The sequence below is a fragment of the Palaemon carinicauda genome, chromosome 41, assembly GCF_036898095.1.
Source record: "Palaemon carinicauda isolate YSFRI2023 chromosome 41, ASM3689809v2, whole genome shotgun sequence".
NCBI classification, from domain to species: Eukaryota; Metazoa; Arthropoda; class Malacostraca; order Decapoda; family Palaemonidae; genus Palaemon; species Palaemon carinicauda.
In genome coordinates this window covers 22,453,593-22,476,765 of record NC_090765.1, presented here as the reverse complement: position 1 = coordinate 22,476,765, position 23,173 = coordinate 22,453,593, and the positions used below count along the sequence as shown (strand labels likewise).

Here is a 23,173-nt window from a genome sequence, read left to right as displayed (position 1 = left end):
GATCTTTTAGCAAACTATACCTTCATCAAACTGAGTGGCATGAAAGGTTAGTGGTTGTCAAGGGTATGGGATTTTGGGTCACCATACAATGAAACAATATGGCAAAACAAGAAAATTAAGCGTTAGTTTTGAAGGCAAAGCAAAATAGAAGCAACAGTTAATAGATGATTTATCTAAAAAGAGAAACCAGGATATTTGGGCATTTTGCAAGACAATGTTGAAATAGCAGTGGATGCCACAATTGATGGTCTTTTCACCCTCTATATCTTTTAACAATAATATATACTGTAGTTCAATGCTAGAATGAGTTTCATCAGTTTTCCATGCAAGCTTTCTGGCCAAACTCCATTATAATCATAATTTATTCAATGAACCATAACACAAATTAAGCTAATAATGGAATTATAATCCAATTTCACCATGATTAGATTTATGGTTTGAGGGAAATCTTGTGAAGTCTTAACTGGATCAAGATAAGGTTATTGGACTGATAAGCTCCAAGACTTATTGTGAAGAGGTCAAAGTACTTCAAAACATTTCTTCTTTGTAAGACAGTTAACAACTAAATGTCATAAACTTCAATACCTAAAAGGGAAATCTGTTTTAACAAGTTCATTTTTACCAAGGGGTATAATTAACGCCCTAAATAAACATACGCCCATTATCTAATAATGGAGCATCAATGGATACCAAGGAATAGCCATTTCTTCATCTGTCAATATTATTACTTTACATTATAATCAGTGTACTTGACCCATCAAAAAGGACAGCTAAATATTTATATATGTACGCACACAGATTCAATCATTCCTACCGCCTCCCACTTCCATAACTACCTCTCAGGGTTTTGGAATACAGATGGAGATATTTAATTTTTGTTAATTCATGTTTGATAGTAATTCACAACTTTTAAGTTTTATTTGAAGCCTTCTCTTAGACTGCTTCAACAGCAATGAAGGGAATCCTATATTATTTTCTTAGCAGATATTCCAATTCATTTAGGTTGTTTGTAATGTTATTAGGTGATACAGAGAACTGCATGCTCTTTATGAATATAAATTGGGGTTCAATATTTCCATATAAAATTTGCTGTCCTGTAACATTGATTATTTCTTCAATTGTAGTGTAGACATAAAATAAAAGTACGTTCTAGAGATCATTGAATACTTACTTTTGCTTATCTTAAGGTGATAGTACTTATTTGACTTATGAAATCTACAGTTCAGTATTGAAATATATCTAGCGTGTTAGTTTTGACTACAATTGGTGCATCTTGGTGTACCAGGATCCACTTTTGCAGCAACACATGATCCTGATCCACAGATTGCAAATATTGGGTTGGTTACAATTGGATTATTCCAAAATAAACCTTTACAGTATTTTTACCATCCCTTTCAAGAAATATTCTTCAGGCTCATACAGAAACAAGCTGGAGTTTAAAGATATATAATGGGTTTACAAAAAAATTGTTTTAGTTACAGTATTTAATCAGTAACGATAAAATTGTAATACATATGATAATATTTACAAGCCAGCATATGGATTTCAAAGGCACCTGAAGTTTTTGTACATAATACTGTATCTCCTATCATTAATGTATATGATATGCAATAACAAACAAACTGTTTTATTAACAAACCTCAAAAGAAAGAGAATTTATCAGTTTACGCTAAATGACCCTATTTTGACCTGGGAAGATCATTCAGTGCAGAGTTGCAATTGAGTAAAACTCAAACTGAGCTATGACAAAGTTTGAAAGGTTGGGACAATAAGATGGAAGAGAAAAGACATACAGTAAAAGGCTAAAAACTGAGCACAAAGAGAGAGAGAGAGAGAGAGAGAGAGAGAGAGAGAGAGAGAGAGAGAGAGAGAGAGAGAGAGATCCCATCGTTATAATTCAAGTATTTTGAGCAATATGTATTCTCTCAAGGTGTGCGACTCAAAACTTCTGCTTAAAATTTTGGAAATTTATATTAATACCTTTTTAGCCAAAAAATGTATTAATATAAATTTCCAAAATTTTAAGAACATCTATATTTGGTGCATCAAATAGCTTTTTTTTTTTTTCTAAAAACAATTAAGTTTTATTTCTAAAACATATCCTCATTTATATTTACGCTAGTGCATCCAGTCCCTTACACAACCCTTTTCTGATCAGGGTACCTACTTATTTACCTTAATTTGAGGTAATGATATTTATGCTAGTAACTCACAAAATCTAACACCACAATTTTCTTCTTTATTGGAATGTGCCGTAAATAAACGTTTGCTGCAAGTTTCTCGAAACTACAGTATATTTGTTATAATCTATTTGCTTGTTTATATATCTATAATTTTTATGCTATGGTTATATGCTGCAAGATGCAGTGTCAGAAACGATAAACAAGTGTGCCTAAAGCGTAATATTTGCCTAGAAAATATGCAGTCGAGTATACAGTATATTATATTAGCACGGTCTTCTTCGTGTGGGCATTTGGTAAAATTAGCATAAATATTTCTGGATTTGAGGATAAAGACTCATCACTACATAGCAAATAACCCTGAAAAATAATAACACTAAAAGCCCAATTTCTCAAACCATAACAGTTTCGAAGAAAAATTGTTACTAATTTTTATAATATTGACTGATTTTTGTCTAACATGATATAGGTTTCATAGTCTGCAATCTGTGAAAAACAAAAACTTCCATATGAAAAATAGTAACTCTTTAAAAGTGACTTCAATACATTGATAAAATAATTCATATTTTCTTTTTTTTAAAGTTAAGAACATTTCACATGCAAAACTGCTATAGCATAAAATTATCTTTCAAATGGTTTTTAAATGAAAAAATCTAACTCAGAACAAAAACAGTAAGAACTAGAAATAACCCCAAAATAACCTTCTAATGGGGCCAAGTCGCGCTCCTTAATATAGATGATTCAATACGACTACCTGTATTCAATTAAAAATTAAAGGTAAAACTATGGCTAATCTATACGTAAACATTTAGCCAGTAAGTAAATAAACTGTCCCTTTCCTAAAAACAATATTCCATAACTGTACTACAGTATTCTTCTGTTATAACTCATGTGGGTGCGTGGTAACAAATTATTTAATCTACTTTGGCCATACTGCTATCCATTACCAATTTTTAAATAAGTAATGCAACAGTCATGATAAGAAAACAAGTACTGGCATATTTTGTGGCACTATCATTCTAAATTGAGAGAAATAAAAAACAAAATGTCAAATTCATACATCACAGAAATTTAACATATACATTGGCAGTACAAAGATTATAACTAAGAGGAGTTTATGAATCATAGAACATTCTGCTCATTTCCTCTCCAAATAATCAGACAAAGTCAAATATGTCCATTTCTGACAAGGCAACCACTCGTGGAATGCACAGTACATGCTGTCAAAATCAATTACCTAGCAGCATCATATCCGGGGAAGAGAGAGATGAGGATCTTTACCAAGTGTTTGTTTACATCAATTTTGTAGTCCTTCCCCAGGTCATAACGACATGCAGGGCAAGAGTATACTTCTGCTTTAAATGATCGCTGAAGGCATGGTGAGCAAATGTTATGATTGCATTCAGTTGTGACAGGCTTGAACACCAGTTCTTGGCAGCAGATACATAGGAATCTCTCTTCTACTGCATTCAGGAATTCCTGTCATGAAAAGATAACACTGCTGTAATTATACTGCCTTTAAAATCAATCGTCATGAAGTACTGTAACTATAAAAATCTCTAGACTAACAAGAGGGCAAAAATATTGTTTAATGAAAATTGATTCCTCAACAGTCAATACTAAACACAAAATGTAATGATTGGATTCTAGTTGAATAATTAACTGAATCTGTAAATTACAAAATTACTAAAGTACAGTAAAATAAAATTTTTCTTATTTGGACTAATTGTTAGGAGACCCATGGAAATATGCCAATAATGTGAAATGGATTTGCTGAGTGTAAGTTAGGATGGCAGCAACAATCATGGCATCAATACCTGCAAGTTGGTTTACTGTACCTATACAAATTTACTTTTAAACATAAAATCATAACTAATGAAAAACATCTTGGTAATGACATATAAATATATAGACTAACATACTAGGAATTTGTGCAAGAGACATAACCTAGGCTAAGTACCATGAATCACAAAAGAGGGAAGTTTGTTCTTTAACAAATTATTGCCTGCGCCAAGATCAGAATTAGCAAAGGGGATGTAGTATTCACCCCTGTCTGTTAGTTTATTCATTTGATTATTTGTGGGCAACTTTACAGTCTCAGAGGTTAGGGGTTTTCTTCTAGATCACAGTTAGCTTGATGCTTCAGGGGTTGGAATGATAGTGCCTTTACAAAACACCCACTTCTTGGCCAAAATAGCAACAAAATCAATAAGAGACATGTTACTAAAAGGAGACTTCATCCAACCAAGAATGTAGTCCTTCTTCAGGGGTGTATCCTAGAGTTTGGAGGATTCACGGAGAACATCTTCATCTCCTACGCCTATTGACGCTAAGGGCCTCAAGAGGATTCATGGGCTAAATTCATCAAAGGATAGCCAGTTCCCAGTGATGCGCAGTGCCTATTTAACAAAGGCAAGTGACCCCTGCCGGTCCATACTAATTCCAGTAAGATCATCCGCCAGGCATCAGGAGTAAAAGGCAAAGAGACAGCTTGTCTCTCGCCTTAAACCCAATCCGTCACCCTGATGACAGTGACTTCATCAAGATTTAGGGATGCTAAGAATTTGTGCCTGTCAGACCCTGTTCAATCTAATGTCTGACATGTCCTCTTTGGAAGTGGGATCCCAGTCGACCACCTCAGCAATAACAAAAGTTACCCTATAAACATGCAAGGCTTTATACATCCTTGTCAAAACCAAATTCGAGTTGAAGCACCACATACTGACTGCTTACAATCCGGAGCAGGTCGAGATATTGAGTATTTATTTAGTGAACTATACAAATCCATTCAGATCCAAAGCTATAGTGGATAAAGCTAAAGCTAAAGCAGAGGTAATGGTCACTTCACTTCCAGGAAATGATTTTGGCCTCACTGAAAATAGAAGCCTTTTATACACAAGGCTTCGGCCTATAGTAGGAACAAACAACCATGCAAAAGGCAATCAGCCAAGACACCAGCCCCATACACCTATCCCAAGAGCTGATCCAGTAGTCATCCCGATCATAATGTTCCATATCCTTGGGCCTTCAGGATCACCCCCCCCCCCCCAAGAAATATTCTTTGGTATTTTGAGGTATATTGGATTCTCAGTTCCACCCTTTAGGAAGGTCCTTGGAGGCTTCACAACAACTCCCAAAGAATAGGTTCTTCCTTTGTTAAAACCACTTTATTAGTATCTTCAAGATTAACTTGAAAAGTAAAAAGTAAAAATGATACTCACGGATCTCCCATTTACTAACTGTTCCTTGCACTCCTCCCACAGCTTGACATTTTTTATGTCCTTGGAAATATAATCAGCAACATCCTTGTCCAAAGTATACGTATGACCAACGACCTTCCGTTTCTTGGAGGGTGGAGATTTCAAATCTTCCTAAAAGATAGAAAAAAAATTATATACATAGATAGATATAGATATATAGGTACAGATCTATATATATATATATATATATATATATATATATATATATATATATATATATATATATATATATAGATATATAGGTACAGATCTATATATAAATATATATATATATATATATATATATATATATATATATATATATATATATATATATATATATATATATATACACACACACAATGCCTTACAGAATTTCTAATGGTAGATTCAAATTATGAGGTGTGATTAATACAAATGTTCAGAATTAACAAAAGCTAACAAATGTCATCAATAGGAAACATTGTAGACGATATTGAAGACTAATAACTGTGGAAAACTCATGCCTATACTTTATTCTTTAATATCTTAACAAAAATTGTTCATTGCCATTTCTCAATACTGTGTCAGTGTGAAAAAAAAAAAAAAAAAAACAGCTCTCCCAAATCAAAATCTACAGCTACAAATTAGGTGAAAATTCAAATTGATCCAATGTCCTTGTCAACCTCTATGATGACAATCACATAATGAACAGCAGTCAAATACAATAAAAATTTACATTCTAACTTTGGCTAGGGATTCCATTTAACAGCAACTTGAATGTTAGTTTCAATGAATAAGTAAATCAATCATTTTAAAGTGGAATCAGAATTGAAATAACATATTGAGAAATAATGTACTATATCTTAGTGTTATTGAGAAGTATTAAACCAAATTTTTACTCATAAAAAAATTAACCGAGTATTTCTATGACAGTTTTCAACAAATTTCAGGCATTGAAATCACTGCAATTTTCAGCATATACAAGCAAAATAGAGAAAAAAATCATACCCCATCCTCCTTGTTTTTCCTTTTCTTTGGCTTTTCTCCCTCACTATCTGATGAATTTCCTTCACTTAGCCTTTGCTTGGCCTCCTCTTTTTCCCTCTGTGCCTCCAAATAGCCTTCAGGATACTGAAAAATATAAAAAGCAAACATGAAACTCATCTTTCAATAAGAACCTTAAAGAGATAAAATTTTGGGAATGAATATAAGATCTTTAAAATTAAATATCCTACCTAAAAATATATATTACCAATTAACCTTGATTATGAAGGACCATGTAAAGATTCTATTACAAGAGCTGTATTCTCAGGCAATCTGCAGGAGTGAAGACCAGTACAGCAATTTTATGTCCTTAAAAATATCATGATAAAAATTGTCTTCTTTTCCCGTTACAATACTAAATGGGATATTGATTCTCACAAATCTCTTATGCTTTCTACTGTTTGCATGAACTTCCATTAAGTTCATCAAGATAAGAACTTTCAATTGTAAGAACTTGTGTGAAATTGATAAAAATTGTTTCAGCTTCTTTCAAAAGTATATTACTATGTAGAAATATCTGTAGGCATTATGGATATATATGCAGGTTAGCCCACTACTAATAGCAAGACCAGTCGACTGAAAATAAGGGGAAGTAGGAGGTTGGGGGTGATGAGCTGGGTGCCCAAATTAATCATGTAAGACTCAACCATCTCGTTCTCATGTAGGGGATTATCTCTTTTTCCGATGAATTTTTAACCTCTTTCATCCATATCTAAAGATTTTCTACTTAGCTGTTCCTGATATCTTCTCATAACATTCTAAAGTCACAGGCACTGCCCATCACAACCAAATTACTACACTCCAGCCATATACATTCTAAAGTCACTCCTTTGAAAAAAAAAAATTTCATTTTCCCCGCCAACACCATTACATACCTGTTATAGGTCTTTACAATACATACTAATAGGAAATTTTTAATTATCAGTAGTCTAACTATTTCACCCATGCTTTAGCTATTCTCTCTAATGTTTCATGGTACAAAGTGCCTTCAAATATCAACTGCTCTACCTCTTCTAACATCTGACTATCCAACACTATATGATTCTCAAATCCCTCTTCTTCACTATTTGCCTTTGTAATGCCTTTCTGGTATCAAAAACCTCCAGGGTAGACATTGTAACAAAGAGCACCTTTTCTGATACCCTCCACATATGATATAAACCAGCATTCAACCCCAGACTATTCCCTCAATAGCCACTTTACTGATTGTAATTTTCCACTTGCTTTCCTTCTAGTTTTTTGCTAACATTGATTTTCAGTCCACTTATCTCAATTAAGTTCTTTCTCCTCTTAACATTTCCATTATCTCTCACTTGTATTCTGATAACACTAAATCATAAGGTAGAGTAAAATCTCTAATTTATTCTTCCTAGTGCACTCTGCTTTTGTTCAGTACATTTAATCATTTGTCTTGATACCCTGTGATAAACATCCCATATCTCTTAATCTTTACTCTTGACTCATGAAAACTGCTTGTTAATTTTTCATGGAATACAACTGACATTTTTTCACCTTTCTCTATTTCCAAAATGGGCATAAGTAATCCTATCCCTCCGAAACATTCACATGGTAAAATTTCATTCATATGTATACCTTTACTTTAAGGACTTTTTCTTACTCTAAAGGACATAGGTCTTCCTTTACCAGTATTTTGCACATTCTACTAAGTTCATCAATTATTGACTCTTGTGCTGCATTTAGTAAGTCACTTGTTATTCTGGTTGTTTTGGAGATTTTCCGTTTTTTATCTTTACATATAATGTATTCTAAGAAAGCAATTTCATTTGTTTCTCTTAGTTATACAGTCCATTGCTAAACTCTGGGATAGGACATACTGTATACTTTATTGCATTCTTTTTACATCAAACCATTCTAACACAAACGGCAGTTTTACTCAACTATGAGACAAAGTATCCAACTCTAGTTGACTTGCAGTGCATATTGAGATCTACTGTACAATAATAATTTATTCTTATTAGGTCCTCACCTGCTTTTATTTTCCTTAAGCTCTGTACTAATAACTATCAAACATTTTCATACAAGATTTTTCCTTTAAAGAGAAGGGAGTAAGATGCACTCTCCTTTCTTATCTTATCCAATTTCCTTCTGATCTAGGTCTTTTTTTCTGTAAGTCATAATTTTTTTGGACTCCTGGGTAATTCCATACCTACTACTTTTCTGATTATCTGTTCCTCTTACAAGCCTAGAGGGATTATTGAACTTTAAGGAAATCCGAGTCCTTTTCCAAGTTCAGTAAACCATATCTTTCTAAAACTTCCTGCTTCACATCCAAGTACATCACATAGATAGTCATTCATAAAGAACTATAATAAATAGTATAATAAAACTAAAGTTTATATCATCAAACCTATAAAGGCTGGCACAAAAGGTTTTGGAAGATAAATCAGATTTATTGATTGGCTTATCAGACAATCTCAAACGAATTTCTTTATTCAGTTCTTGATATTTGTTGGCTTTTTTAAAACATACTACTCACTCACTCATTGGATAGTACTTTTTTATTTACGTACCAATCCTTGGAAGCAAGGTCTGCTCTTAAATAATAAATGTCTTAGGAACAAGGACACCTTGTATTAGTTCAGATTTCATGAAATATTTATAAACATACACCCCCTATGATTTTCAAAACTTTAGATGCAGTTTTCATACAGCAATAAAGATGCCTTCTCTTTCTTCTCATTAGGTAGTTATTTCTTTCTCTATTTCAACAAGTTCACCAGAACCTCTGCCTTGTTTCAATATGCTTCTAAGTATTGAGTGCTTCCACATCTATGACTAATACCAGAACTTTCTCTGCCTCCTACACAGCAGAATCTTAAGACAAACCTTTATGGCATAAATGATTTTTTTTATATAATTTTTTACAAATGTCATATAAATGCTAAATAGTTACTTAAGTCAATGCCTTTGCATTATCTTTTTATATGGAATAAAGGTTGCTCTCTCGAAAAATTTCAATGGTTTGAAAATCCTTCACAAAGGTATTAAATCTTGAAACAAGACAAAATGCCTTCAACCATTGCCTGTAAGAAGTGGTATTGGATGGTAGTAGTAACTGAATCTACAATTAACTTCATTTGGCTCTCAATTTTGTAGATTTTCTTATCTAAACTTTGGATTTCAAAGATCAATTGGGAAATTAATCCTGTAATGGCTTTTTCATCAATACGTATAAACCATCAGATGACAAACAAATAGCAAAACTAAAACTGTAAATCAAACAAGAAGGCATGAAACACAGTACACGTTACACACAATCATCATTAAAACATTCATATTTCTATAAGAAAAAGTTACAATATTCAAAACACACACATCATCAATGATGTTATCCAGTCACCCAAAACACAAATTTAAGTAAAAAAAATATGTTGCATGTCATAAGAACATAAAATGAAATGTTCCCTACCACATCATTTTTCAATGATATGAATTACCTATACAATTTTATTGTATACATTTTACATTTTATAAGGTAGCAACAATCATACTACCCTAAATGCACTGGCAATGTGTCTATGATCAACTAATACAGCACTTTAAATTTACCTGCATTTCTAAACCCAGCTCTTCTATCTTCTTTTTGCCTTCTTTGGTCCAAGGAGCAGGATTAGGATCGTCACGCTTCAGCAGATATCGCCATACTTTGAATCCACTTTTTCCTGTGGACTGCCAGTATTTGACTATTTTATAAATGCCATCATACCTGAAAAATACATTCAATTTGTATGTCATGTGAAAAGCTATATTGCCCTAAAATATCTTTACACAAATATTCTGCATAAAAATATGAAAATAAAGTACTCATGAACTGATTTAATATATAGTACCGTAGTCTGTTTAAATAACCTAATTACAATTACAACAGTAGAGCCCTACAACAGCTGTAGAATATACAGTAGTAAGAAATATCTTAGGCTGGGAGGAACGTAGCGAGTAGAGGTCCCCTTTTTTGTTTTTGTTTCATTTGTTGATGTCGGCTACCCCCCAAAATTGGGGGAAGTGCCTTGGTATATGTATGTATGTGAGAAATATCTTGTAATTATTGATGTTCACCAACAATCAAGTACCATTCAAAGTTACTTGTACACACTTGAAGATATTCCAAACTAGTTATTGTCTTTGTTAAAACTTAAAATTTTAAGTATATTTCTAACACAATTGAATTGCACACTCACCTATTTCCCTCCTCAGGTGCATATTTGGAGTGCTTTCGCCCTTTTTCGTTCCTTACGACCCGAACCGGTTTCCCTCCTTTCCAGTCTTTTGCTTCAGCCCCTTGTTTGTTGATAGGTACATTGCAATTCAAGGCTAAAGCTCTGAAGTAAAAAAGAAACAATTAAATTAGATGAAAGTGAAATATACCGATAGAAAATCTGTTTTCTTTTAGTAACTAACTTTTAAAACAAAAACACATTTAGGTATCTTCAGGTCCTTGAAAAGAATATAAATTCCATGAACATAAATTTATCAATAAATGCAACTGCTGATTTCTATACTTCTTTTTATCTTATGCTACAGACACTAGTATAGTGAAACGACCAATAGAAGATTTGTATAAAGTAAATTTGAAATATATGGCAATCTATAAATAAAGTTACACAATACTCAAGTTCTAAACATGATCAGCATTCATTATTGACCAGGAAATTATCTAATCCTCAGGTTTCATAAAAACATAAACTTAATGTAAACCCAAAGGAAACATCACTGCCCAAAAAATCTTCAAACCTTAAATCTACAATGAATGAATAACAATTACTTGTTCATTCTCGTCAAAAGTTGGTCACAAGACTGCTCAGCTGTTCTCTTGTTTCCAGAAAGATCCCGACCCCCTGATCCCGTATAAGTGAAGCTATCACCATTGTCTTCATCATCTTCATAGCCACCTGACAACACTATGCTGTAAGCACCTTCATTCTCACGTCCATGAATACCTGCAACATGTGGTCGATGGATTCCTGCCTCTGAAACCTGTAAGATAAATATCATTGTAACTAAATTAAAACTTTCTTAATATATTCATTTGTGAAGGACAAAAAATGACCCTAGGCCACCAACATGAAAAACAAGGGTTGACTGTACAAGGTATATAGGATATAGGATACGTAATCATACCCAGACAGTTGCACATTTGATTTATAGCATGGAGGGCCGCAGATTTCACAGTAATAACTCGATTTTTATGTTTTCCTCTGCAATTTATGAATTGATCAGCCTACTTTCCACAATTAAAGGCGCTGTCACACTATCAAAATTTGCATAGACTCTTTCTGATTTTGTCGTCGACTTTCCAAAGAAGTCGACTTCAACTTGTACACTGGTTGTCACACACCCTATTCATACTTTGGCTGATGTTGTCAAAACATATGCAAACCATCTCTGACTGATAAAACAATTATGCCTAATAACACAAAAGCAACTTGTGCGTTGTACTTGTATATGCTTGATGATGTTACATAAAATACAAAATTAAGTCTCTGGGTTCAGTCCTGGTTAAAATGACGTTAAAAGAAAAGCATATATTATAGATTAGCAATTTCTTTATTAAACGGTCATGCTTATGGTTCCATGGGGATCTGTTCTCCCTCATCTCTTCAACCAAAAACTGTACAGACAATCTCGTCCACTGTAATAAGCTCTCCATTCTTCCACCAATCACTTGAAATTTGTGGTCTCGAGATGTGAACAAAAAATAGAGTAGCGAAGAGTTGAATTCGATCTGTATCATTTTCAAAATTTGACACCAAAAAGTCATCGACAAAAGATGAAAAGTCGTCAAATTAAAAAGTTGACGGAAATTTTGCTAGTGTAACAGCACCATGACAATCCTGCTCACCTACTCCAAACCACCCCTATAGTGCTTCTTTCAACCTTTTCCAGATTTTAGGCAATTACAGTATGCAGATACAAAGATACGCAAGTTTTCTCTCATTACTTAAACAAATGAAAGGTGTGAAAGTATTTAGGGAAGCAAACATATTAGATTTCTAACGTAAGTATATCTGCAAGTAACCCACACAAATGCTAGGCGACTTTGTTTAGGGAGAACGAGTCGCAGGAAATAAAGGAAACCTTAAGGGATATTTGAAGTGGATTTATAGAATTTGGGTCTTATGGTTTGTGCCATTGGGAAGTAAACTCCATAGTTGCACATTGAAGGCAAAGTTGAAAGAGATTACATAGTATAGTGGAAGAAATATGAATAACTTAATACTACAACCTGCAAGTATTTCATCTTAATCCAACTCCATATCATGGTATTAATGTTACCAAGCATGAATAAAAATGTTGCCTATATTATTTCTATAAATTCTATATTCTCTTTTCATTTTACAATGTTCTTTACTACTGAAGAACTTTAAAATAGACAATAGATAGCATTTAAAGTAGCCACTAGAGGTGGGTATCCAATATTGACCATCCAAACTTGAATATAATGGTCTAATCAAGTAATTTTAATATTTTGGCCCATGTTTTCTTTATGGAAGTAAATTTGCACTGAAGGAAAGAAATGAAATAAAAAATATACTTTTCTTCCAAATGGAGGAAAATCAATTTCCTAGTAAGTCCATAGGCTAGAACTCATAAAACTTTAGATTCTTATTTAAGGTCAAGATCCTCACACTTTATAGATAGACTTTTGTCTGCATAAATTTCATTGAAATGATGGTGATTTTGTTTGATATCATTATTATTACTTGTAAAGCTACAACCCTAGTCGGAAAAGCATGATCCTATAAGCCCAGGGGAAACAACAGGGAAAATAGCCTAGTGAGGAAAGGAAAATAGGAAAAATAAAATATTTCAAGAAATGTAACATTCAAATAAATATCTCCTATAAACTACAAAAACTAACAAAACAAGAGGAAGAGAATTAAGATAGAATATTATGCCTGAGTGTACCCTCACAACAAGAGAACTCTGAGACAGTGGAAGACCATGGTACAGAGGCTATGGCTCTACCCAAGACTAGAGAACAATGGTTTGATTTTAGAGTGTCCTTCTCCTAGAAGAGCTGCTTACCATAGCTAGAGTCTCTTCTACCCTTACAACGAAGAGAGTGGCCACTGAACAATTACAGTGCAGTAACCCCTTGGGTGAAAAAGAATTGTTTGGTATTCTCAGTGTTGTCAGGTGTATGAGGACAGAGGAGAATATGTAAAGAATAGGCCCGACTATTCGGTGTGTGTTTTGTGTGTAGGCAATGGGAAAATGAACCGTAACCAGAGAGAAGGATTCAATGTATTACTGTCTGGCCACTCAAATGACCCCATAACACTCAAGCGGTAGTAACCCAACGGGTGGCTGGTGCCTTGGCCAACCTACTACCTATGGGAGATTACATTGCTCAGGAATACATACACTTACTGTAAATCTCTTCTAAAGAACCAGGTTGAATTACATGTCTACTCTGAATATAACACCTGTAATTTGAGAAGCCATTGTAATAAAAAAAAATTATATTTTAATTATAAAATAAATTTTTGAATATACTTACCCGGTGAATATATAATAGCTGCAACTCTGCAGCTCGACAGAAAACACACTAAAAAAACTCGCGAGCGATCGCTATGAAGGTTGCGGGTGTGCCTACCAGCGCCAACTGTCGGCCAGATACCACTCTTGTATGTAAACAAAACCTTCAATTCTTCTCGTCCCGCTGTGTCTCTATTGGGGAGGAAGGGAGGGTCATTTAATTTATATATTCACCGGGTAAGTATATTCAAAAATTTATTTTATAATCAAAATATCATTTTTAAATACTTAACTTAGCCGGTGAATATATAATAGCTGATTCACACCCAAGGAGGTGGGTAGAGACCAGAGTTAATTATGTTTACAGCGTATAAGCTAAGTTTTTTCATTTTGACAGTTATCAATATAACAAAACCAAAATAAATAGGTACCTGGTAAGGAAGTTGACTTAGACGATTACTCTGCCTTGTAAGTCTGTCTTCCTCACGGAGCCCAGCGATCCTCTTAGGATGGTGACAGACTCCCAGGAGCTGAAGTATCAAGGGCTGCAACCCATACAACAGGACCTCATCAAACCCCTAATCTGGGCGCTCTCAAGAAATGACTTTGACCACCCGCCAAATCAACCAGGATGCGAAAGGCTTCTTAGCCTTCCGAACAACCCATAAAACAATATTAAAAACATTTCAAGAGACAGATTAAAAGGATATTGGAATTAGGGAAGTGTAGTGGTAGAACCCTCACCCACTACTGCACTCGCTGCAACGAATGGACCCAGTGTGTAGCAGTCCTCGTAAAGAGTCTGGACATCTTTTAAGTAAAATGACGCGAACACTGACTTGTTTCTCCAAAAAGTCGCGTCCATAATACTTAGCAGAGATTTATTTTGCTTGAAGGCCACGTGCGTCTTAACCTTAAGCAAACATCGGTCTTTCTCATTCAAGTGAGAATGAGCTTCTCGTATTAAAAAAATCTGATAAAATATGACAAAGAATTCTTTGACATAGGCAATGAAGGTTTCTTAACTGAGCACCATAATGCCTCAGATTTCCCTCGTAATGACTTAGTACGAGCTAAATCGAACTTAAGAGCTCTAACAGGACATAATACTCTTTCCAGTTCGTTGCCTACGATCTCTGATAAGCAAGGAATATCAAAAGATTTAGGCCAAGGACGAGAAGGCAGTTCATTTTTGGCCAGGAAACCAAGTTGAAGTGAACAAGTGGCTTTTTTCTGTAGAAAAGCCGATGTTCTTACTGAAGGCATGAAGTTCACTGACCCTTTTAGCCGAAGCCAAGCACACTAGGAAAAGTGTCTTGAGGGTGAGATCCTTCAGGGAGGCTGAATGTAATGGCTCAAACCTGTCTGACATGAGGAACCTTAGGACCACGTCTAAGTTCCATCCAGGAGTTGCCAAACGACGTTCCTTAGAGGTCTCGAAAGACTTAAGGAGATCTTGGAGATCTTTATTGTTGGAAAGATCTAAGCCTCTATGTCGAAAGACCGAAGCCAACATGCTCCTGTAGCCCTTAATCGTGGGAGCTGAAAGGGAGCGAACCTTTCTCAGATGTAAAAGAAAATCTGCGATTTGGGCTACAGAGGTACTGGACGAGGACACAGATGCTGACTTGCACCAGTCTCGAAAGACTTCCCACTTCGACTGGTATACTCTAATGGTAGAAGCTCTCCTAGCTCTTGCAATCGCACTGACTGCCTCCTTCGAAAAGCTTCTAGCTCTTGAGAGTCTTTCGATAGTCTGAAGGAAGTCAGACGAAGAGCGGGGAGGCTTTGATGGACATTCTTTACGTGAGGCTGACGTAACAGATCTACCCTTAGAGGAAGACTTCTTGGAAAGTCTACCAGCCATTGAAGTACCTCGGTGAACCACTCTCTCGCGGGCCAGAGGGTAGCAACCAACGTCAACCTTGTTCCTCCGTGAGAGGCGAACTTCTGCAGTACCTTGTTGACTATCTTGAATGGTGGGAATACATATAAGTCCATAAAAGACCAATCCAGTAGAAACGCGTCTATGTAGATTGCTTCTGTATCTAGGACTGGAGAGCAAAAGATTGGTAACCTTTTGGTCAACGAGGAGGCAAAGAGGTCTATGGTGGGTTGACCCCAAGTAGCCCAAAGACTCTTGCCCACGTCCTTGTGGAGGGTCCATTCCGTGGGTATCACCTGACCCCTCCGACTGAGACAGTCTGCCAAGACGTTCAAGTCCCCCTGGATGAATCTCGTCAACAGGGAGATGCCTCGAATTCTTGACCATAAGAGAAGGTCCCTTGCGATCTCGAGCAGCGTGAAGGAGTGTGTGCCTCCTTGCTTGGAGATGTACGCCTAAGTTGTGGTGTTGTCTGAGTTGACCTCTACCACTTAGTTTCGAAGACGCTTTCTAATATCATCAAGGCCAAGTGGACTGCTAATAGCTCCTTGCCGTTGATGTGCATGCTCTTCTGACTTGAGGTCCACAGACCCGAGCATTCCCGACCGTCCAGGGTCGCACCCCAACCCAAACCCGACGCGTCTGAGGACAACACGTGGTTTGGGTTCTGACTGCTAGGGATAGTCCCTCTCTCAGACTGATATTGCTATCCCACCATTTCAGGCATGCCTTTATTGGTTCGGAGACTGGGAATGATACCGTCTCTAATGTCTTGTCCTAGTTCCAGTGAGAGGCTAGATGGAACCGGAGAGGCAGAAGGGGTAGTCTCCCTAGTGAGACAAACTGCTCCATGGATGAGAGAGTCCCTACGAGACTGTTCCAACTCCTGACTGAATAAACGTTTTCTTTTCAGCATTAGTTGGACTTCGAGCAGGGCTTGACTGCGAATCTCCATCCCCAAAAATAGAATAATCTGGGATGGGATCAGTTGGGACTTTTAGGTTGACCACAAGTCCCAACTCCCTGGCCAGACTCAACGTCCAATGTAGATCCTGCAGACAGCGAAGGCTGGACGATGCTCTGAGAAGCCAGTCGTCCAAGTACAGGGAGGCTCGGATCCCCGATAGATGGAGGGATTTTGCCACATTCCTCATGAGCCTCGTAAACACGAGAGGCGCAGGACTGAGGCCAAAGCACAGGGCTCGAAACTGGTACCCCACATTCCTTGAAACAAACCTCAGAAACGGTTGGGAATCCGGGTGTATAGGAATGTGGAAGTATGCCTCCTGAAGGTCGAGAGAGACCATCCAGTCGCCTTCCATAAATGCTGTCAAGACAGCCTGGTAGACTTCATCGTGAAGTTTGTCTTGACAATGAACACATTGAGCGCACTTGCCTCTTACGTACTCCTGCAGTGAACATGGCTGCCATATCATGGAGCCATCCCTGAGGGACTTGTTCCTGCAGAGAACGTGGCTGTCAGATCATTGGAGCCATCCCTGAAAGCCTTGTTTATGCATGACATAATTGTACAGCAAAACTTCAAAGGCTCGAAAACAGCTGTGAAGTTCACCTGTAAAATCTTGGAGCGTCTCATGGCCAGGCGCCAGGGAGAGTCTATGAGGTTTGAGAAGTCTATCTGGGCAGAGGCAGGAACTCCCAAGCCGAGAACTTCTCTCGTGTCATATCAGACTCTCGCTCTATAAGCCAGTTTAAAAGAAGGGAAAGCAAAGGCTGTATCCCCCAAACTCCTCCTGGTGATAAACCAGTCGCCTAGCAAACGTAAAGCTCTCTAGGAGAGCGAGAGAGCACTAGCTTATAAAATAACGGCTTCGAAGTAGCTAGGCCTAGTGTAAGCTCTGACGTTTAGGGGAACGAGGAGCAGCAGTTACAAAAAGATCCGGACAAAGATCCTTAAAAATCAGCATGATTTATTTAAAGTCCATAGAGGGCTAAGCAGCTTTAGGCTCCTCTCCGTCTGACAGAGTCCTCAAGGGAATATCAGTAGGAGGGGGAACAGCAACTTCCTCATCTGAAGGAACCTTGTCCGATAATAGCCGAGTCTCAAGCAAGGGAGAGACCTACCGTGGTGGCAATGCTTTACAAGCAGAGTCCACACGCACTGGTGCATTAGTAGCGGACCAGGACGCAACGTCATGTAACTGCTTGACAGTCTGTGAACTGTCAACAACAACAGGTGCGAGAGACCAGGACGCAACGTCATGTAACTGCTTGACAGTCTGTGAACTGTCAACAACAACAGGTGCGTGAGGACGCACAGCGTCCACTCGAGACTGCTTTGACCGCCTAGACTGAGCAGTCAAAGCAACTCTAGAATGCGGAGGTTGACGCTCAGCGTCAAAACAAGTCAACTCCGATTGTTAGCGAACGTCCTGAACGTCAACAGGAGCATCAGCTAGTGGCCTAACGTCCAAATGTGGCTGAAAAACCACACGAGACCGCATCGAGTGTGGTTCTAAACAACCTGACTGACGTGACTTAGCTACGCCAACGTCAACAGGACGCACAAAGGAACGTTAGGGTGGCTGAAAGCCAGGACCTCGATGAGATAAACGGCTAGGCTCAATGGACTTATCGGCAGAATAGTCTTCCATAAGGGAGGCAAGCTTATTCTGCATGTCTTGCCGTACAACCCATTTAGGATCAACGGGAATGGTTGCGGTAAGAGACGAGGGTAACGTCTGTGACCGCAAAACCTTGCCTACAAAAAGACTCTCGGAGTCTGTGTTACGCTTTTGTTAGGCGGCGAGCAGTCTTACGATGACTGCATAGGGTCAGAGCTGTCCTAATGGTTAAAAACCAGGACGCTGGACCTGTCCTGAAAGGACTGACTTTCGCTTAAAGGGCCTCGAAACCTTGTTTCACGGTTTCTTATGCGAAAAGCCTTCGGATGACGAGGAGAAAATCGTCTCTCTCGCCTTATGGTAGGGGTGATCTTGGTAAGATACACCCGATACCATAGAGGGAACGTCTGTTCGCTGATCAAGGCCTCTCGAACCCATAAGTCGTACGACATTACTTCTCCCCTGGGCTTGGGAGCTTGCAAGAGGTCCCGGACTAGGCGAACGACAGGCACGAACAGACGAACCCTCGGTCGCAACACTGATAACACTTTGCACAATATCACTTTATCACTACGATTTTCTGTTTTGCACTTATTTCACTGAAATCGAATCTTTTAACAATTCACATCAGGTATGAATAAAACTGATTTCTACCTGAAGCACGCAATTCTACCCTCATCAAAGGGTTGTAATTGCGAAATCAGTCGTATAATGCAAGCACATTAATACCAGCAAAAAACAGTAAACATATTCTAAGATAAAAAATTCAGTGGCTGGGGAAGAGACTAAACACTAGTTCAATCAAAACTACGTTTTCAATCTCTCACCGTACATTGCCTTGGGACGAGAATAAAAAACTAAAAACGTTTTATCCTTTCTCCCCGTACAGAGACTAGGGACGAGAGTAACTCGAGAACAACGTTACCCGCTTGGGACGAGATGAAGAACGGAAAGTTTTCTCTCCTCTCTCTCCCTTCGTCTCTATCTCTCTCTCTCCCTCTTGATTTCGCACCTAAGAGAAGAGCCCACTTACGTTTCGTCAAAAAAACATGTTATTTGACCAAAGGAAAAAACTGAAAGGTTTTTCAATTAAAAAGTTCCTTTAAAATGACAAATTCGAAGATAATTTGTATTTTTCCTAACCATACAAACCTTAGCTATTTACAAAGGGTTTACTTTTAGCGCAGCTGAAATGACGAGCCAATAGTTTTTAACGAGGGTTAATTACCCCCGCGCTAGTTAGCGGGGGGTGGGGAAGGGTAGCTTGCTACCCCTCCCCCCTCCACACACCGGTGACTTGCTTCACTTCACTTAGAGGTAGGACTTGACTTGGGGGTCAGGGATGGCGGGCACATATGTGTAAATAGCTAAGGTTTGTATGGTTAGGAAAAATACAAATTATCTTCGAATTTGTCATTTGTTCCGTAACCGAAATACAAACCACGCTATTTACAAAGGGTGACTTACCCCTTAGGAAGGGTGGAAAGTCCCCAGCCTTACTGACTTCGGCTTGCCCGGGGGCTCGATCCCTTAGTGAGCAGCACTAGAGAGAGGGAGCCCCTGTACCTCACAGGTTCCTAGCATCGCTAGGAACGAGTGGCCTACATAAGTAGTGTGAGGAGGAGAGTGTGACTCGTCCTATGAAGTTGACCTTGAGACCTTCAGATAGGAATTCTAGGATAGGACGTTCCCCATACCACCTCGTCAGGGTATGGGAGACGCAACAGTATTAAGCTTAATACTAGGAGCACAAAGAAGCATGGGTTACCTGCAGAGGTCGAGGTCAGCTATGCGAGGACCAGGATGCTGCTTCCCCAAGAGAGGGGAGAATGAAGAAAGAAGTAAGGGTCAGACATACTCTTTCATTCACACAGACTAAGACCGGGTAACAACGCCCTCAACCTACTGCTACTTGTCCAAAAAGGAGCCTGAGGTTAGACCAGCTGTTGTGCAGCCACCACAGGGCCGATAGAGAACGTATCGAGGCTCCTGTGGGTCACGTCTTGCAGGTAGTGGGCTGTGAAGGTCGTTTGACGCTTCCAGACCCCCGCTTGAAGTACCTGCGTCACAGAGAAGTTTCTCTTGAAGGCCAGGGATGTAGCAATACCCCTGACATCGTGGGCCCGAGGGCGACGTGACGGAGGAGGGTCAGGATTCAGGGCATGGTGGATAACCCTACGAATCCAAGCAGAGATGGTGTTCCTTGTGACCCTCCTCTTTGTCCTGCCTGTGCTCACAAACAAAGCTCGCACATGAGGACGGACTGCAGCCGTTCTCTTCAAGTAGTACCTCAGACACCTCACTGGGCATAGTAGCAGCTGGTCTGGGTCGTTTGTTACAGAACGGAGACTCGCGATCCTGAAAGAGTCGAACCGAGGATCCGGCACTCCAGGATTCTGAGTCTTGGCCACAAACTCAGGGACGAACCTGAACGTTACCTCCCCCCATCCCCTTGAATGGGCGATGTCGTACGAGAGACCATGAAGTTCACTAACTCGCTTGGCCGAGGCCAAGGCGAGTAGGAAAGCCGTCTTCCAAGACAGGTGGCGATCGGAGGCCTGGCGTAATGGCTCGAAGGGAGGTCTCTTGAGAGACCTGAGAACTCGAACCACGTTCCAAGGAGGGGGTCTCACTTCCGACTGGGGGCAGGTAAGCTCATAGCTACGTATGAGTAAAGAGAGTTCTAGCGATGAAGAAATATCCACGCCCTTCAATCTGAAGGCCAAGCTTAAGGCTGAGCGATAGCCTTTCACTGCCGAGACAGAAAGGCGCATTTCTTCTCGCAGATACACAAGGAAGTCCGCTATTGCTGGAATAGTGGCATCGAGTGGAGAGATACCCCTTCCACGACACCAACCACAAAAGACTCTCCACTTCGCTTGGTAGACTCCCTCAGAGGACCTTCGCAGGTGCCGAGACATTCTCTCCGCAACCTGTTGCGAAAAGCCTCTCTCCGCGAGGAGACGCTGGATAGTCTCCAGGCGTGAAGCCGAAGCGAGGCTACGGCCCTGTGAGGGACACCGGAGTGGGGTTGTCTGAGAAGCTCGTGTCGTGGAGGAAGCTCCCTTGGGAGTTCCGTCAGGAGTTGCAGAAGGTCCGGAAACCATTCCGCGTGATGCCATAGCGGAGCTACTAGAGTCATGGAACAGTTGACCGATAGTCTGGTCCTGTTGAGCACCCTTCTCATCAGACAGAATGGTGGGAAGGCGTACACGTCGATGTTGTCCCACCGTTGCTGGAAAGCATCTTGCCAGAGTGCCTTGGGGTCCGGGACTGGTGAGCAGTACAGGGGCAGCTTGAAGTTCAAGGCTGTCGCGAACAAGTCCACCGTCGGGGAACCCCACAAAGTCAGGACTTTGTTGGCTATCTGAGGATCCAAAGACCACTCGGTACTCACTATCTGCGAAGCCCTGCTCAGACTGTCGGCGAGCACATTCCTCTTGCCAGGAATGAAGCGAGCTGATAGTGTTATCGAGTGGGTTTCGGTCCACCTCAGAGTCTCTACTGCAAGATGGGATAGCTGTTGCGAAAAAGTGCCTCCCTGCTTGTTGATATAAGCCACTACCGTGGTGTTGTCGCTCATCACCACCACGGAGTGACCCGCCAGGAACCGTTGGAACTGTTGAAGGGCCAGAAAGACGGCCTTCAATTCTAGCAGGTTGATGTGTAGGCACTTTTCTGATTCTGACCAAAGGCCTGAGGCCCTCTGGTTCAGAACGTGCGCCCCCCACCCTTCTTTTGACGCGTCCGAAAACAGAGTCAATTCCGGGGGAAGGACGAGAAGACTCACTCCCTTTCGCAGGTTCTCGTCGGCCAGCCACCACCGCAAGTCCGTCTGTTCCAGAGACCCCATTGGGATCAGAGTGTCCGGGGAATCGGATCCTTGATTCCACCGGGACTTGAGCCGCCATTGAAGGGATCTCATCCTGAGGCGGCTGTTTGGAACCAGACGGGCCAGGGAGGATAGGTGGCCCAAGAGACGCAACCACGATTGGGCGGGGAGTTCTTTTCGCCTGAGGAAAGGTTCCGCCACCCTCCTCAGCCTTGCTATCCGGTCGTCTGATGGAAAGGCTTTGTGGAGATTGGTGTCTATTAGCATGCCTAGATAAACCAGTCGCTGGGACGGCTGCAGAGAGGACTTCTCGAGGTTTACCACGATCCCCAGATCCTGGCAAAGATCTAGAAGCCTGTCTCGGTGTCGAAGAAGGGTCGACTCCGAGTCTGCTAGGATCAGCCAATCGTCTAGGTAACGAAGGAGACGAATGCCGTTCCTGTGCGCCCAAGTCGAAATCAGGGTGAACACTCTGGTGAACACCTGAGGAGCTGTGGAGAGACCGAAACACAGCACCTTGAACTGGTAGATCTTGTTGTCTAGGCAGAATCTCAGGTACTTCCTGGAAGACGGATGGATTGGGATCTGGAAGTACGCGTCCTTTAGATCCAGTGTACACATGAAGTCTTGTGGTCTCACCGCAAGTCTGACTGTGTCTGCTGTCTCCATGCTGAACCGGGTTTGTTTGACAAACCTGTTCAGAGCCGAGAGATCGATGACGGGTCTCCAGTCTCCAGTAGCCTTCTTTACAAGAAAGAGTCGACTGAAGAAGCCTGGAGAGCCGTCCACGACCTCCTGGAGAGCACCCTTCTCGAACATGGTCTTGACTTCGGCCTGAAGGGCCAGCCCCTTTGCCGATCCCATGGCATAGGAGCTCAACGACACTGGATTCGCTGTCAGGGGAGGTTGAGATGACGTGAACGGGA

General features: G+C 39.7%; 1 protein-coding gene across 1 annotated transcript in view; it reads right to left on the bottom strand.

Moving 5' to 3' along the window:
- Positions 1 to 1,469: 1,469 nt before the first annotated feature.
- LOC137632322 (E3 ubiquitin-protein ligase UHRF1-like) overlaps positions 1,470 to 23,173 on the bottom strand; it is a 48,457-nt gene continuing 26,753 nt past the window's right edge. Inside the window, exons 8-13 of the mRNA XM_068364243.1 lie at positions 11,229 to 11,440; positions 10,645 to 10,785; positions 10,016 to 10,172; positions 6,410 to 6,532; positions 5,402 to 5,551; positions 1,470 to 3,659 (exon numbers count right to left, since the gene is read on the bottom strand). Of these exons, the coding sequence (XP_068220344.1) occupies positions 3,414 to 3,659; positions 5,402 to 5,551; positions 6,410 to 6,532; positions 10,016 to 10,172; positions 10,645 to 10,785; positions 11,229 to 11,440 (1,029 nt within the window). The 3' untranslated portion in view covers positions 1,470 to 3,413. The remainder of the gene's footprint in view (positions 3,660 to 5,401; positions 5,552 to 6,409; positions 6,533 to 10,015; positions 10,173 to 10,644; positions 10,786 to 11,228; positions 11,441 to 23,173) is intronic.